Source organism: Stenella coeruleoalba, assembly GCF_951394435.1.
Source record: "Stenella coeruleoalba genome assembly, chromosome: 3".
Taxonomy (NCBI): domain Eukaryota; kingdom Metazoa; phylum Chordata; class Mammalia; order Artiodactyla; family Delphinidae; genus Stenella; species Stenella coeruleoalba.
The window spans coordinates 122,352,823-122,365,339 of record NC_137148.1 but is presented as its reverse complement, the minus strand read 5'-3'; the positions used below and the strand labels follow the sequence as shown (position 1 = coordinate 122,365,339).

Genomic DNA, 12,517 nt, shown 5'->3' with positions numbered 1-12,517 from the left:
GATGGAGCCCCCCAGAACCCGGCGAGGAGAGCGGGCCTCGTCGGCTTCCGCCACCTCCTCTGCGCCCCTGGCGTCTCCAGCCAAATCCGACACGCCTGCTTCGCCCCCACCCTTGGCGGCCCCCCTCCCCTGCCCCTCGCCAGGGTCGAGTCTCACTTGGGGACGGGTGAGGCGAATCAGCAGGTTTCTGCCAGGTCTCTCCACCAAACAGCTAAACAGTTGAACTAAACAAGTTCACGACTTGCCCTGGGCAAGTTACATAAACACGCTGTGCCTCCGAGTTCTCATCTGTAAACTGGGCTTAAAAATGGTACCTACTCGGGCTTCCCTGGTGGCGCAGTGGTTGAGAGTCCGCCTGCCGATGCAGGGGACGCGGGCTCATGCCCCAGTCCGGGGGGATCCCATACGCCGCGGAGCGGCTGGGCCCGTGAGCCATGGCCGCTGAGCCTGCGCGTCCGCAGCCCGTGCTCCGCAACGCGAGAGGTTGCAACAGTGAAAGGCCCGCGTACCGCAAAAAAAAAAAAAAAAAAAAAAAAAGTACATACTCAACGGTGTTAAGGATTAATAAGCTAATGCATATAAAGTGCTTGGAACAAAACCTGACATACAGGAAGCCCTCAATACGTGTCAGATATCATTATTACTCATTTATCCAACAAATATTTGTGGAGCGCTCACTCTGTGTGCTGTCCTACACTCGATTCAAGGAGACCGGGGAACTAGGCCGACATTGTTCTTGCTCGCTCCAAGCGCTTTTACTGCTCAATAAACAAACAGGGTGCTATCAAGGAGTAATAAGGACTAAGAAGGAAATTCAACGGCGTAGTTTGATAGCGTGACAGGGTAAAAGAACAATTTAAGGTAGAAAGAGCGTGCCCGCCCTTCTCTGGGCCTCAGTCTCTCCTTCAGTGAAAAGAGACGCTCTTCGCTCTGCGTCTTGGCTGACGCATTCTAACCCCGGGGGCCAATGGTGGGTGCAGGGCGGGGAGAACGAGCCAGGGGCCTCATCCTCAGCGCCTCCTCTGCCCTCTGGAGCCCCGCCCTTCCGGGGGAAGCGCCGCGCTGAGTCTCGAACTGTCACTGACGGTGGATGTTTGCCAGGCTTCTACAGAGGAGGAAGGCTTGAGTCCAGAGAACTGCGAGAGGGTCAAGTCTCTTAGTAGGAACTACATAATCGCTCCATGGGCTCCTGGGAAGCGAATTCCTCGTTCCTTCCGTCACTGGGATGAACAGAATGCAAAGAAGTTTCTTTTATGCTTTCTAGCTTGCCTCTGACAGAGGCATCTCTCACTACTCTCATTTTGTACATGAACAGATGATGGTTTACAGAGGGAAAATGTTGATCCCACCTGACTCCAAATCCTGAAATTTGCCACTGCAACATAATCTCTCATTTTTCTGAGTATAAGTAATATTTTAAAGAGAATATCCATTAATGCCTACTGTGTGTCAGGCCCTGGGCTTCTGTGATTTCATTTACTCATCAAAGCAATCCTGAAAGACAGTCATTTTTTTTCCCAGTTTCACAGATGAAGGCACCGAGGCTCAGAGTGGTAAAGTCACTTAGTCAGCTAAGAGATGGAGTAGGTATTCCACCCTAGGCCTGTCCACTCCAGAGCTGGAGCAGTTTACATCTCAGCAGGAAAGTAAAACAACCCAAGCTCATAGTAGGGCCAACAGAAGGTCAGGCACACTCAGCAGGCCACATCCTGATCCTTGAGATTCCTCTTCAAGTTTCTAAGGGCCCATGTCAAAGAGTACCCCATCTCTACACATGATCACCACAGAGTGAGGCAAGGCCTCTTCTAATTTAAATAGGAAGGAAACTTGCTGTCTTTAAATGGAAGCTTGATATGCAGACCCTTGGCCCTGGCCCTGCTCCTGACTTGTTTATTCTTGACGGCCTCTGTCTTTCCCTATAGTCCCCAAAATCCAGAGAGGATTGGGCTAGAGGGGTCCTTCCATTTTACAAAACAAAACCTCATTCATTCATTCAACAGATACGTATTGTCTGCCACTCTGAGCCAGACCCTGAGCTGGCATTAAGCATGAAACAGACAAAACTCACACTACCAGAGACACACAGACAGAGGAAGCTCCTGGCCAGAGATCACACAGCCTGGACCCAGGAGCCCAGGGTTCCTTCCTCCACATTCTGCCTCTCAAGGCTTCAGCCGTGCTGGCTTGTGTATGCCTGCCTCATTCCAGGTCAGGCCCTGGTTCCAGCCAGGCAGGGGCCTAGAAGCCTTTCTCTGGTCCACAGATGACTCTCAAAGTCCCATCATGAGAGGCCAAGTGCAGCTTTCCATAAAAGCAGCCCTGAACATTGGCCTCACGTTCCCTTGGCACAGTCTAAAGAAACCCCCAGCTGGGCCTTAGGCAGTGAATGCTGAAAGCTGATGAGACTTGGTAAAAGAAAATCTGCTCCAGAGTGCTTTTCAAGTACTCTTCAGGGTAATTTTTGTGCGCTTGTACAGCCATCAGCAGAGGCTTAGAGAGGTAATGTGACTTGCCCAAGGTCACACGATTAGGAAATGACCCGCCAGGATGCAAATCAGGCCTGCGTGAATCCCAGACCGTCTGGTACCCAGATCGCGACCCCCGCCACACAAACACACATACACACACCCCTTGAGAAGTTTGTGCCTCCACCGGACGAGTGGCAGAGGCGACTGAACAGTTTCAGAGAAACCACAGCTCCCGACGCTTCCTGAGAGAGCCCAAGGAGAGAGGCAGCGGCGCCTGCCCGGCGCGCTCAGGGGGCGGGAGAGGATGGGGCGCTTCGTGGACCCGGCCACAGATCCCGCCGGCAGGTAGAAACTGGTCAAAGTACTCGTGCGCGCGGACGGTCCCGGGCATCTGAAGCGGTTGACGCCGAAACGCGCGGCTCCAACTCACAACCCTGCCGGGCCACTACTGACGCAGACCTTGCATTCAGGCGACTCATCTCGCCCTCTCCAAAAAAAGTCTCCCAAACTTTTGAGGTTATTAATAAAACAAACAAATGAATAAGCAAATATATAACAGCGGGGAACTTTCCGAAAAGGAGATGGAGGCGGATATCGGGTTCTTCCCCGGGCCAAAAAAGCCGAAGGCCCTTACCTGCAGGAAACCTCCCAGCCCGCAAAGGCGCGTCTGTCTGGAGCACTTCGCTTCGGCGCGCGGGACGCTCACGGCCACCTCATCTGCAGCCCGGCTGGGCTCTGGCCCTGTGTTTTATACCACTATAGGCAATTAATATTGCATCAGCCGTATTTTAAATTTTCAAAACCCACAATATAATGTAATGGCATAAGGGCATTTATTATTAAAGGACACCCGATGGAGAGGGAGGTGGAGGAATCGCTGGGGCTGGTGCGCAAGGCGGGGGCGACAGGGTGAGACCCAGGGGCTGGGGATGATCCCCAGGTTTGCTTTTGCAATAGGGGGGCGTATCGCGCGGAGGGGAGACCCGCTCTGCTTCGAATTTCAGTCCAGAGGTGATGACGCAGAGTTCTTTGCAGACACAGTGGGGAAATGTACAGACGACTCCAGGACTTGGAACATTAATTTTTAAATCATGAAGGTGTTTCTGCGTCTCACAGATAAGATTTCCTCCCCCTTTTAGAGTATGTGGAAGAGAGAGAAGGAAACCGGCATCTGTTGAGCACCTACTGTGTATAGGCACCAGGCCAGGATCTTTGCCGCAATTATCTCATTATCCACCCGCCATCCCCCCCCCACACACACACAGAAGCCTCGATAGACCGTGGAATAATCTCCTGGGTGACAATTCCAAATGAATTTCTGAATTGACCTCGAGGAAGCCCAAACGACTCTGTCCCAGCAAAGAACACTTTCCTCCCTTTTTTGCATCTCTCCTCACCTCCCATGTAGCTGTTTGAAACTTTTAAAATAATCATGTTTCCCGAGAAGAACCAAGCACTACCAGACACCTTAAATAAATAATCTTACTTAGTCCTGACAATAGCCTTGTAAGTATTCGCATCTTCATGCTGCAGACAACCGATGGAGACTCAGAGAAGTTACACTCACTTCAGGATCATTCAGCCAATGAGTGGAGGCATTGGGGGCGCCTACTCCCATCAGTCAGGCCTAAAAGTTTTCTGTCTGAGTCAAGTTGAGCAAATAGAAGCTGAAAGATTAGCACGTGGGAAGCGTGGAGGAAGGGACTGGAAACCCTGAGGTCCAGGGAGGATCTGGGTGAGAAGATGAGGCAGCCCCGAAAGAGGAGCAAGGAGGGAAGATTGCAGGAGACTGGCCTCCTGGAAATGACAGCCCGGCCCTTTTGGGTTCTCACTTTTAAATCCTTTCCAAGACTAGTAGTCCTTAATCTCCGAGAAAGAAAAAACACTGCAATTCGGGTTGAAAAATAAAGCATTTATTTTAGAAGTTAATTCAAGGGGTAAAGAGAGAAGGAAACAATATTTTATTTGTGTCTATTTGGACAACGAAACCAAAGGTCACACAGCAACACGCAAATTACATGAAGCAACGAAAGAAAACATGTGACGGGGCCAGAGGGACTTGGGGTGAGAAAGATCCAGGCCGGGGTTTCGCCCCTCTTTCCGTTCAAAGCTATGAGTGAACCTCCACCGAGAGGTTGGGGGATGGAAAGAAGTAGAGTTAAATAAATAACAGTAAAAAACGGTGCTAACAATAATAATAAAAGCACAATGAGGTGAGACATGTTAGAAGGACTTGCATATGATTCGGAAAAGTTACAGTTACTTTCGTTCGAGCAGCTGCCTCTACGCAGCTGCTCTGGGAGTCTGGCTGGAACAGCGAGCTGGGGTCAGAGAGTCCTCAGTCCGACTGCTACCAATGCCCTGCTTTCCTGCAGGCGGGCATTACCCCTCAAACTACTGTCATTACCCAGCAGATCATGGCGGACGAGCCACAGCAGGGGCCGGCTGCTGCTTGCAAACCAGCTATAGGATCCCCCCCATCCCACCCCAGCATTTTCAGTCGCTGAATTGGGCCCACCTTTTCTGGAGCCCACCTTATGGTGGAGAACAACTCAGAGCCCGCTACTCCCCGAACATTTTCCCTGAACCTAATCTATGCTACCTTAGACAACTTACAACAAACCAAAGGATGAAATGGATAAAATTTAGGTGACGAACGGAGTATAAGGCTATCCTTTGGAAACATACATGTATTTTATACTCTAAATAAATCTCCAGTACATGTTTGTGCCCCACTTAGACTCTGTGTTATTCCTTATCGCTTCCTTCCCATCCCTTCACCCCTTGTCTAGTCGCGCTTAGTAAAGTGGTGTCTTCACCCCAGAGTCGTGCGTTCGGGCCAATTGACCATCCCCTGCATTTGGGCTCCCGCCATGAGGTCGCGCGGTCTTGTGCGCGAGGGCGATTTTCAGCACCACGGACAGCACAAGCCCCTCCAGGCCTGCCTTTCAGGAATTTTTTTCTTAGCGCCCAAACTTTTCTGGTGGGAATAGAAAGAAAAGAATGGAAAGAGAAGGCCGGGAGGCAACGAGGTGGGATAAAGGGGAAAGTCTGTGACTTCGGGGGAGAGAGCCTGACCTACCAGGAAACGTCTCGGAGCCCCCATAACCGTGCCCCCCAACTCCAGGGGGACATACACTCAGCTCTCCCGGCCCCGGACGCTCCGCCCCGCAGCAGTCAGTGGACAGCCGAGTACTTCATTCGTTTCTGTTTCTGTCTTTGGTTACAGAACCAGACCCTCACCACGTTCTTTTTAAGGTCCAGTTTCTCGGCGATGGCCGCGATCTTTTCGGATGAGGGCCGCGGCTGGATAGCGAAGTAGGCCTCCAGCGAGCGCTTCTCCGGTGCCGCGATAGACGTGCGTTTGCGCTTCCTCTCACTGCCGTTGAAGAGCTCCGGCTTGCTGTTTTTCTCTCGGTAGGCGGCCTCGGCTTCCTCCAGCCAGGCCTGGAGCACCGGCTTGAGGGCGATCATGTTGTTGTGCGAAAGAGTGAGAGACTCAAACCTGCAGATGGTGCTCTGGCTGAGCGAGCCGACGCCGGGGATCTTGAGGTTGGCTAGAGCCGCACCCACGTCCGCCTGGGTCACCCCCAGCTTGATGCGCCGCTGCTTGAAGCGCTCCGCGAAGGCCTCGAGCTCTCGCGGGTCCGACTCCACGTCGCTGAGGCATGCGGGCATGGTGCTATGAGGCGCCACAGCATGTGGGTGGCTCATGCCCATGGCCTGATGCAGGTGGCCCATGGCACCCAGGTGATGCGGGTGGATCTGTGCCGGCATCACCGAGTGCTCGGGGGCTCCCAAGCCGCTGACGCTCAGCGTGGGCGAGATGTGCTCTAGCAGGTCGCCCTCGAGGCCCTGGTGCACTGCGTGGTGCGGATGCGAGGTGAGGGTGGCCGGGTGGGAGATGGGCACGGTGGACGAAGTGGACGTGCAGGGCACGCTGCTCATGGTATGGTAGGTGGCGTCTGGCTTGAACGGATGGTTCTTGCCATGGGAGACGATATCCACCGCCGCCAGAGCTTCGGCGCGTGCCAGCAGGCTCTCATCAAAGCTTCCAAATATATTACCCTGCAGCTGCAAGCGAGAAGGCGCACAGCACGGTCAGTGGGGAATACTGTCAACTCAGGATTAAAACACATTTTCAAGCAACCGAGATGCCTCTCCTCAAAGCCCAGGTCATAAAAATTAATACGGAGACAGAGGCTCTGCTGAAACAGACGTGTGGATCAGAGACATGAATGAGAGAGAGAGCGCGCCGGGAGAGAGCACGGGGGAGACAAGGAGAGGGGTTCAGACAGCGGCGATTGTTCTGGGCGACATGAAAAAAACATGAACCAAGTGCCTGTCAAAAAATGTGCCTTAGAGCGGTAATTATGCTCCACTACGTACCTGCGGGGCTGGGAGACAGACTCGGCGCATGGCCTCAGAGCCGGAGTGGAGGCTGGAGAATTTGGGTTCTTGAAGCACCGGGTGCATGCCGAAAGGCTGCTTGGCGTTCATGGCCATCATCTTCGCACGCCGGGCAGGGAGGCAGCGAGGGACATGGATCAGGCTCTTCTCGCTCTCTCGCTCGCCGCACTCCAAGTGAGCGCCGCTCAGCGCCCGCGCTCCCCTCGCCCTCTCGCTCGCTGCCTCCCCTCTCCCCCACCTGCTCCTTCACTCATCTTACAAGCAGCCTGCCAGGAAGGGCCCGGGCGCGCGCGCAGGCGTGCTCACGTGCCCGAGACTCGCGGGGGCGGCCCGGGAGGCGAGGCCAGGCAGCAGCTCTCCGCGCGGGCCCCCGCCGCCCCAGACACAGCATTTATACCCTGGCCGGGCCGGGCCTCTCCCCGTCCGCCCCGCCCTGCCCGGCTCCAGCCCGCAGACCTTCCGGATTCTTTCTTCTTCTTCTCGGACCTTCTTTCCCCCAAAGTCCCAAACCTCTCCATCCTGTCCCAACTCTCATAACCCAGATATAAGGGCAGCCGTGGCCCGGGAAGCTGACCCTCCCTCTCCCCCCCCCCATACACACACTTTGCCCAGCTGCCGCCAAACTGCCCATTTCCAGGGTGCTCCTGGTCCCACGCCGGTGCGGTCCACCAGAGTCCGGCCCAGACGCGCAGCGAAGGGGCGCCTCCAAGCGCCCAGACGGGCTCCGGGGAGGATGAGAAACTACCAGAATGAGCCCCAGGTGACCTCCACCTCCCAGGGTGGAGGTGGGGAAAGTAACTGCCTGCCCAGTGCAGGAGGTCTGAAGTTTCCTCTCTGCACTTGTCTTTCTTGCCTTCGCTTGAGAAAGACAATTTGCCCCCCGCCTCCCCCATTCCCCAAGCCGCCAGTCTAAGGAATCTTGCAGGTTAGTTTTTAGGACTGCCCACCGGCCTTGGGAGTCGATCAGAGGACTTCTGCTGGGCCGCTGATGCTTACAAGCGCCATTACCCACAACAGCAGCGTTCATTTTAGAGCTCCTACTGTGCGTTAGGCAATTTAGAGTTAGCTCAGGGTGCCCTCAATACCCTGTGGAATAGTTACTGTTATGCCATTTTATAGACGAAGAAAACGAGGGTCAGATGGGTTAAGCCCAAGACAACATAACTGGTTGGGAGCAAAGCCATTCACTCACTCGTTCCGTTGTCGTTATCCGTTACACACGTATTTACTGGTGGCCTACTGTGTGCCAGGCGCCACGTCTGACTTCCCAGGCTCTTAACCACTTAGCTACTTTGTTTTTCCTCCTGAAGTTTCGGACTTGCGTGCCCTGAGGTTAGTACTGCCCCGCCCTCGCCTCCCCTCTGCTCCCCTCTCCTTCCCTCTTCTCTCCTCTCCTTTCCCCGCGCTAGTAAACATCGTGAATAATGCATGGGGAATCCTGGGACCGCGGCCGCGCCGCCCTCGGGCTTGGGAGAAAAGCCCTGCGCGCCCAGCTGAGCCCACCTCGTCGCCTCCACCGCGGAACGGCCTTCGGGTTTCAGTGATCCTGGCAGCCTGTAAGCTAGGACCCCACGCCTGGGGCTGTGAGTCAGGATTCCACGAAGGTTAATGGGGGTGGGGCGGGGTGAAAGGGGCCACCCCCTGGCCTAAGAGGAAGCCCAACCGGGTCTGGCCTCCCCACCCTCAGGTCTTCTCCGCATCGGAGTCAACCCCCTTGCCTGGGTCCTGTCCTCTAACCAGCGGAGAGGATTAACCCCGGTGCGGGAAGCCACGTGTGGCCCTTTCACTAACCCTTTCTGAGCCTCGGTTTCCTGAGCTCTAAAATGGGAATTGCATTGCTATGCCTTCTTGGGTTCTGGTGAAGATGTTGACAGCTGGAGTAGAAAGGAGAGCACTGAGTCAACTTCCTCACAACCTGATGCTTGGGGCCTCAGGCTCTGCCCTGGGATCTTGCTTGCTAGAGGCCAGGAGCCAACTCAGTGTCTGTGTACTGCAGTTTCCTCATCTGTTAAATGGACATTGTAGTTTCACCTCCACTGATTGTTGTGAGGAATGCACTGAGATAAGCACTTGACACGGTGCCTGGCACACTGAAATCATGGAATAATGTTTGTTCCTCTCTTCTTCCTCCCTCCTTTGGGAACAGGAGTGACCTGGGTCCTCTCTCTAGAGAACGGTTTGTCTGCAGGTACAAACTGGCTCCTTGCTCTCCTCTGTTCACCTGCTTTGCACCAGAGTCCGTGGTGAAGGTTGAGACACAGATGTGAATCAGACACCATCCCTACCCTCATGGAATCACCAGTCTAAAATCCACTGCAGGAAATTGACAGTGAACTTGCACTGCAGTGGAGGGGATGTAGATTCATGCACAAGACACAGAGCAAGGCTGGTGGGATTCTTGAAATACAGAATACACAGCCAGGACTGTGAGCCTCAGGAGGCCTGGGCTTGGGACAGCATTCAAACACTGTGTCAGTGTGATGCTGGCCGAGCCTCAGTTTACCCATAAGAGAGGGCTGGACCAGATGATCGCTAAATGCTTCCAGCTGTAGCAAAAGACTACCATTCTGGTTAATTTAAATGAGATACATTTTGAGCAGGTCAGGAGCTTCTCTCCAGGAATCCTCAACTCTCCAGAAGCTAACTGCAGCATTATTGTATCACTCACCAGCGTTTAGGACCACTCATTCTTGTTTTCTGCCCAATACTAGAAGCCAAAAGAGAAAATGGGGACAAAAGCTGGGTATACTGGATCCTCTAGGGAGAAGAATCTGTAACTCTCCTGGCTTCGCGGTGCCCTGAGACCCTAGTTGTCTGTGAAGCTGAACCCCCAGAAATGAAGGGAAAGGCCCGTCTACGTCCGTTCTTCCCCGCTTTGTCCCTTCAGGGGCCTGGGAGATACTAGCCAGGGTCGAGGTCAGACAGGGGTCAGAGACAGAGCACAACCAACTAGCCCCCTTAGGCCTCCAGTGCAGACCTTTGGCTCACCAGCCCTCACTCCAGCATCCTAAGGCATTCGGATCACAAATCAAAAACCATGCTTGCATCAGACAACCTGTGTTCCCTGGGTTTTTCCCGCCCTTCCCTTCAAGAGGGTCTACTAGCAGCTCTGAGCAGCCAGCAGGAAGCTGACTGCCGTCCTTAGGGACCACTCTTACTGAGAAGGCCCTGGAGATAACAGACTGGAGAAGAATGAAGGAAAAGGCCATTCAGAAAGTAACTGGAAGGAGAGCCCCAGAATGCAGTTGCTAACATCCACTATACTGTACGGGATTTGCAAACTTAAATGCTGTCAGGGGCAAGTCTGGTAAAATTAATTAGCTGGGTGTATACAAGGGAGGATTGGGACTGTGGTAAACTGGAGAGCACATGTCCCCACCCCATGCATTAGTCCCCACCCCATGCACATGTCCCCACCCCATGCATTGGTTAACACACACACACACACACACACACACACACACACATCACATATGGGCCAAACAAAATCTGTCTGAGCGTCCAGGGAAGGACCACATGCGCATTTACGCAAGTGACCCTAAATGGGGCATTTTCTTCATGCTACAACCATTTCCGAATACCTACTGACAGCTGGGCCTTGTATAGGTTCTGCAGGTATAGAGCACACTGCTTCAGGGGCTCATAGTCTAGTGGGGACAATAGAATGGCTACACGTAAGCCTAAGTCAGGACACAAAGCACCATGTTCTCCAGAAGGACTGTAGCCCTATAGGAATGCTAGGAAGAGCGGGGTGGGGAGAGGCATCTTCCCTGAGGAGTGGCTTTCAGCTTTACTGTGAGTAGGAATCATCTGCAACCTCTTAAAATACAGCATCCTAGGGCCACACACAGAGATTTGGCCACAAGGCCTAAGGCGCTTTTTAAATAGACACCCTTGATTTGTGTGCAGATGACCTGGGACCATCAACTCAAAAAACTTGCTCTGCACACTTGTTATATGATGATGATGATGATGATGGTGATGATGTTAAAGCCCTGATTTAATGATGTAAGTTTCACCAGGACCCAAAGAGTTTTCCTTCTTTGACTCTTTCGCATCTTCCTCTATTATGTCTTGGGAAGAACATGATGTTTCATGGTCTCTGTTTCTCGAAGGACCCCGGGACTTCTTTGAGGATGAGTCTTATCTGTGGCCGTCTACAGATATAGATATATTAAGTTCCTGTATATATAGGTATATGTGCAGGAACTTAATAATTTGTGTTGAATGAATGAATGCATGAATAATATCCTCCCCAGGACTCTGGCCTGTGATGATAGTGACAACAAGAGGAGCCATTGGTGGGATGGTTCCTTGTGTGCTTTAGAAGTATTGTGCGCTGAATCCCCACATCAAGCCTGTGAGGTTGATATCATTATCTCTGGTTCACAGATAAGAAAACTGAGGCACAGAGACACTGAGCTGCCTGAAGGCAGTAAGTGTGGTAGAGTGGGGACTGGAACCCAGGTCTCTGACTCCCAAGCCCATGCAGAAAGTTGACTAACATCCTGGACTGGCACCAACCAGTTTCCCCACCACCCAAGCCCAGGGCCTGAGGCAGCAGGATGAGCCAGTTTTTACTCCTTTCTCAGAAGGCCACGCTTCCAGAGGCTGAGTCTGGCCCTGCTCCAGGCGTGCTTCCGGCTGAGGCCACAGGGAGAAGCCAGCAGCTACCCCTCCTCCCACATCCATCCCTGGCCAACCTCCACCTTCCAGTGTTGGGGAGAGAGAAAAGGGGTGGAATGGGAGACGACCCCGATAGGACAGCCCGAGCTCAAGATGCCATCGCGGGGAGGCAGCTGGCGGGGCTGCTGCCTGGCCAGGTGTTCGCAGCCGCCCGCCTCGCCTTCCTCTCCCTTTCTCTCGTCTCCTTTCACAAACTTCTCACATGTACCCGCCGCCTGCGCAGCTGCTGCGGACTCGCCTGTCGGCCGCTTGCCTCGTATTGTCTGCGCGGCCTTGGACGATCCGAGACGCCCAGTGGGACTCAGGAGCCCGGGGCCGAGCATCCGTGAGGGCCCGGCACGCGCCAGGAGTCCTCCCCTTCCCTTGGGGTCCCCGCCGCGGACCAAGCGCTGGCTCTCAGGCAGTAGGGCTCCATGCAGGTCCCTGATTCCTCACGGCCTGTTTCCTTATCTGAAACATGAGAGGACCGAGGCCAGGGATCGCCAAGAGCCCTTCTCCACCACGCATTCTTTCACTGAAGACATTTACTGAGTGCCTACTGTGTGGCCGCCACTATGTTAAGAGGTAGGAATTCAGCTGCAAGTGAAACAGTCCCCGACTTTCACCTGCCACCCCTACCCTCCTGGAGCTGCTGCTTCAGCAGAAGATGAACAATAAAAAAGAAAGCCTCCAGTAGTGATAACTGCTACAGAGAAAATAAACCAGGGTGATGGAACAGAAAATGCATGGACAGAAAGGGGAGGAGTAACCTTTGAGCCAAGACCGGAAGGAGAAAATGGAAGATAAAGGGGAACAGCACAGTGTGAAGGTCCTGAGGTGGGATCAGCTTGGGGTGTTCAGGGACGAGCAGGAAGGCTAGAGTGGGGGGAGTGTGGGGGGAAAACTGCGAATGTGGGGAACGGCAGAGTCAAAAGGTAGGAGCTGGATTTTGCAGAGAGGTTGGGTTTTGCTCC

At 53.6% G+C, this 12,517-nt stretch overlaps 1 protein-coding gene across 1 annotated transcript; it reads right to left on the bottom strand.

The window, feature by feature from the left end:
* Window positions 1-5,645: 5,645 nt before the first annotated feature.
* Window positions 5,646-6,977, bottom strand: POU4F3 (POU class 4 homeobox 3; the record flags this gene model as incomplete). Its single annotated transcript, XM_079917160.1, has 2 exons — window positions 5,646-6,542; window positions 6,858-6,977. The coding sequence occupies 2 exons, from the start codon at window positions 6,975-6,977 to the stop codon at window positions 5,646-5,648; spliced, it is 1,017 nt and encodes a 338-aa protein (XP_079773286.1).
* Window positions 6,978-12,517: the final 5,540 nt, after the last annotated feature.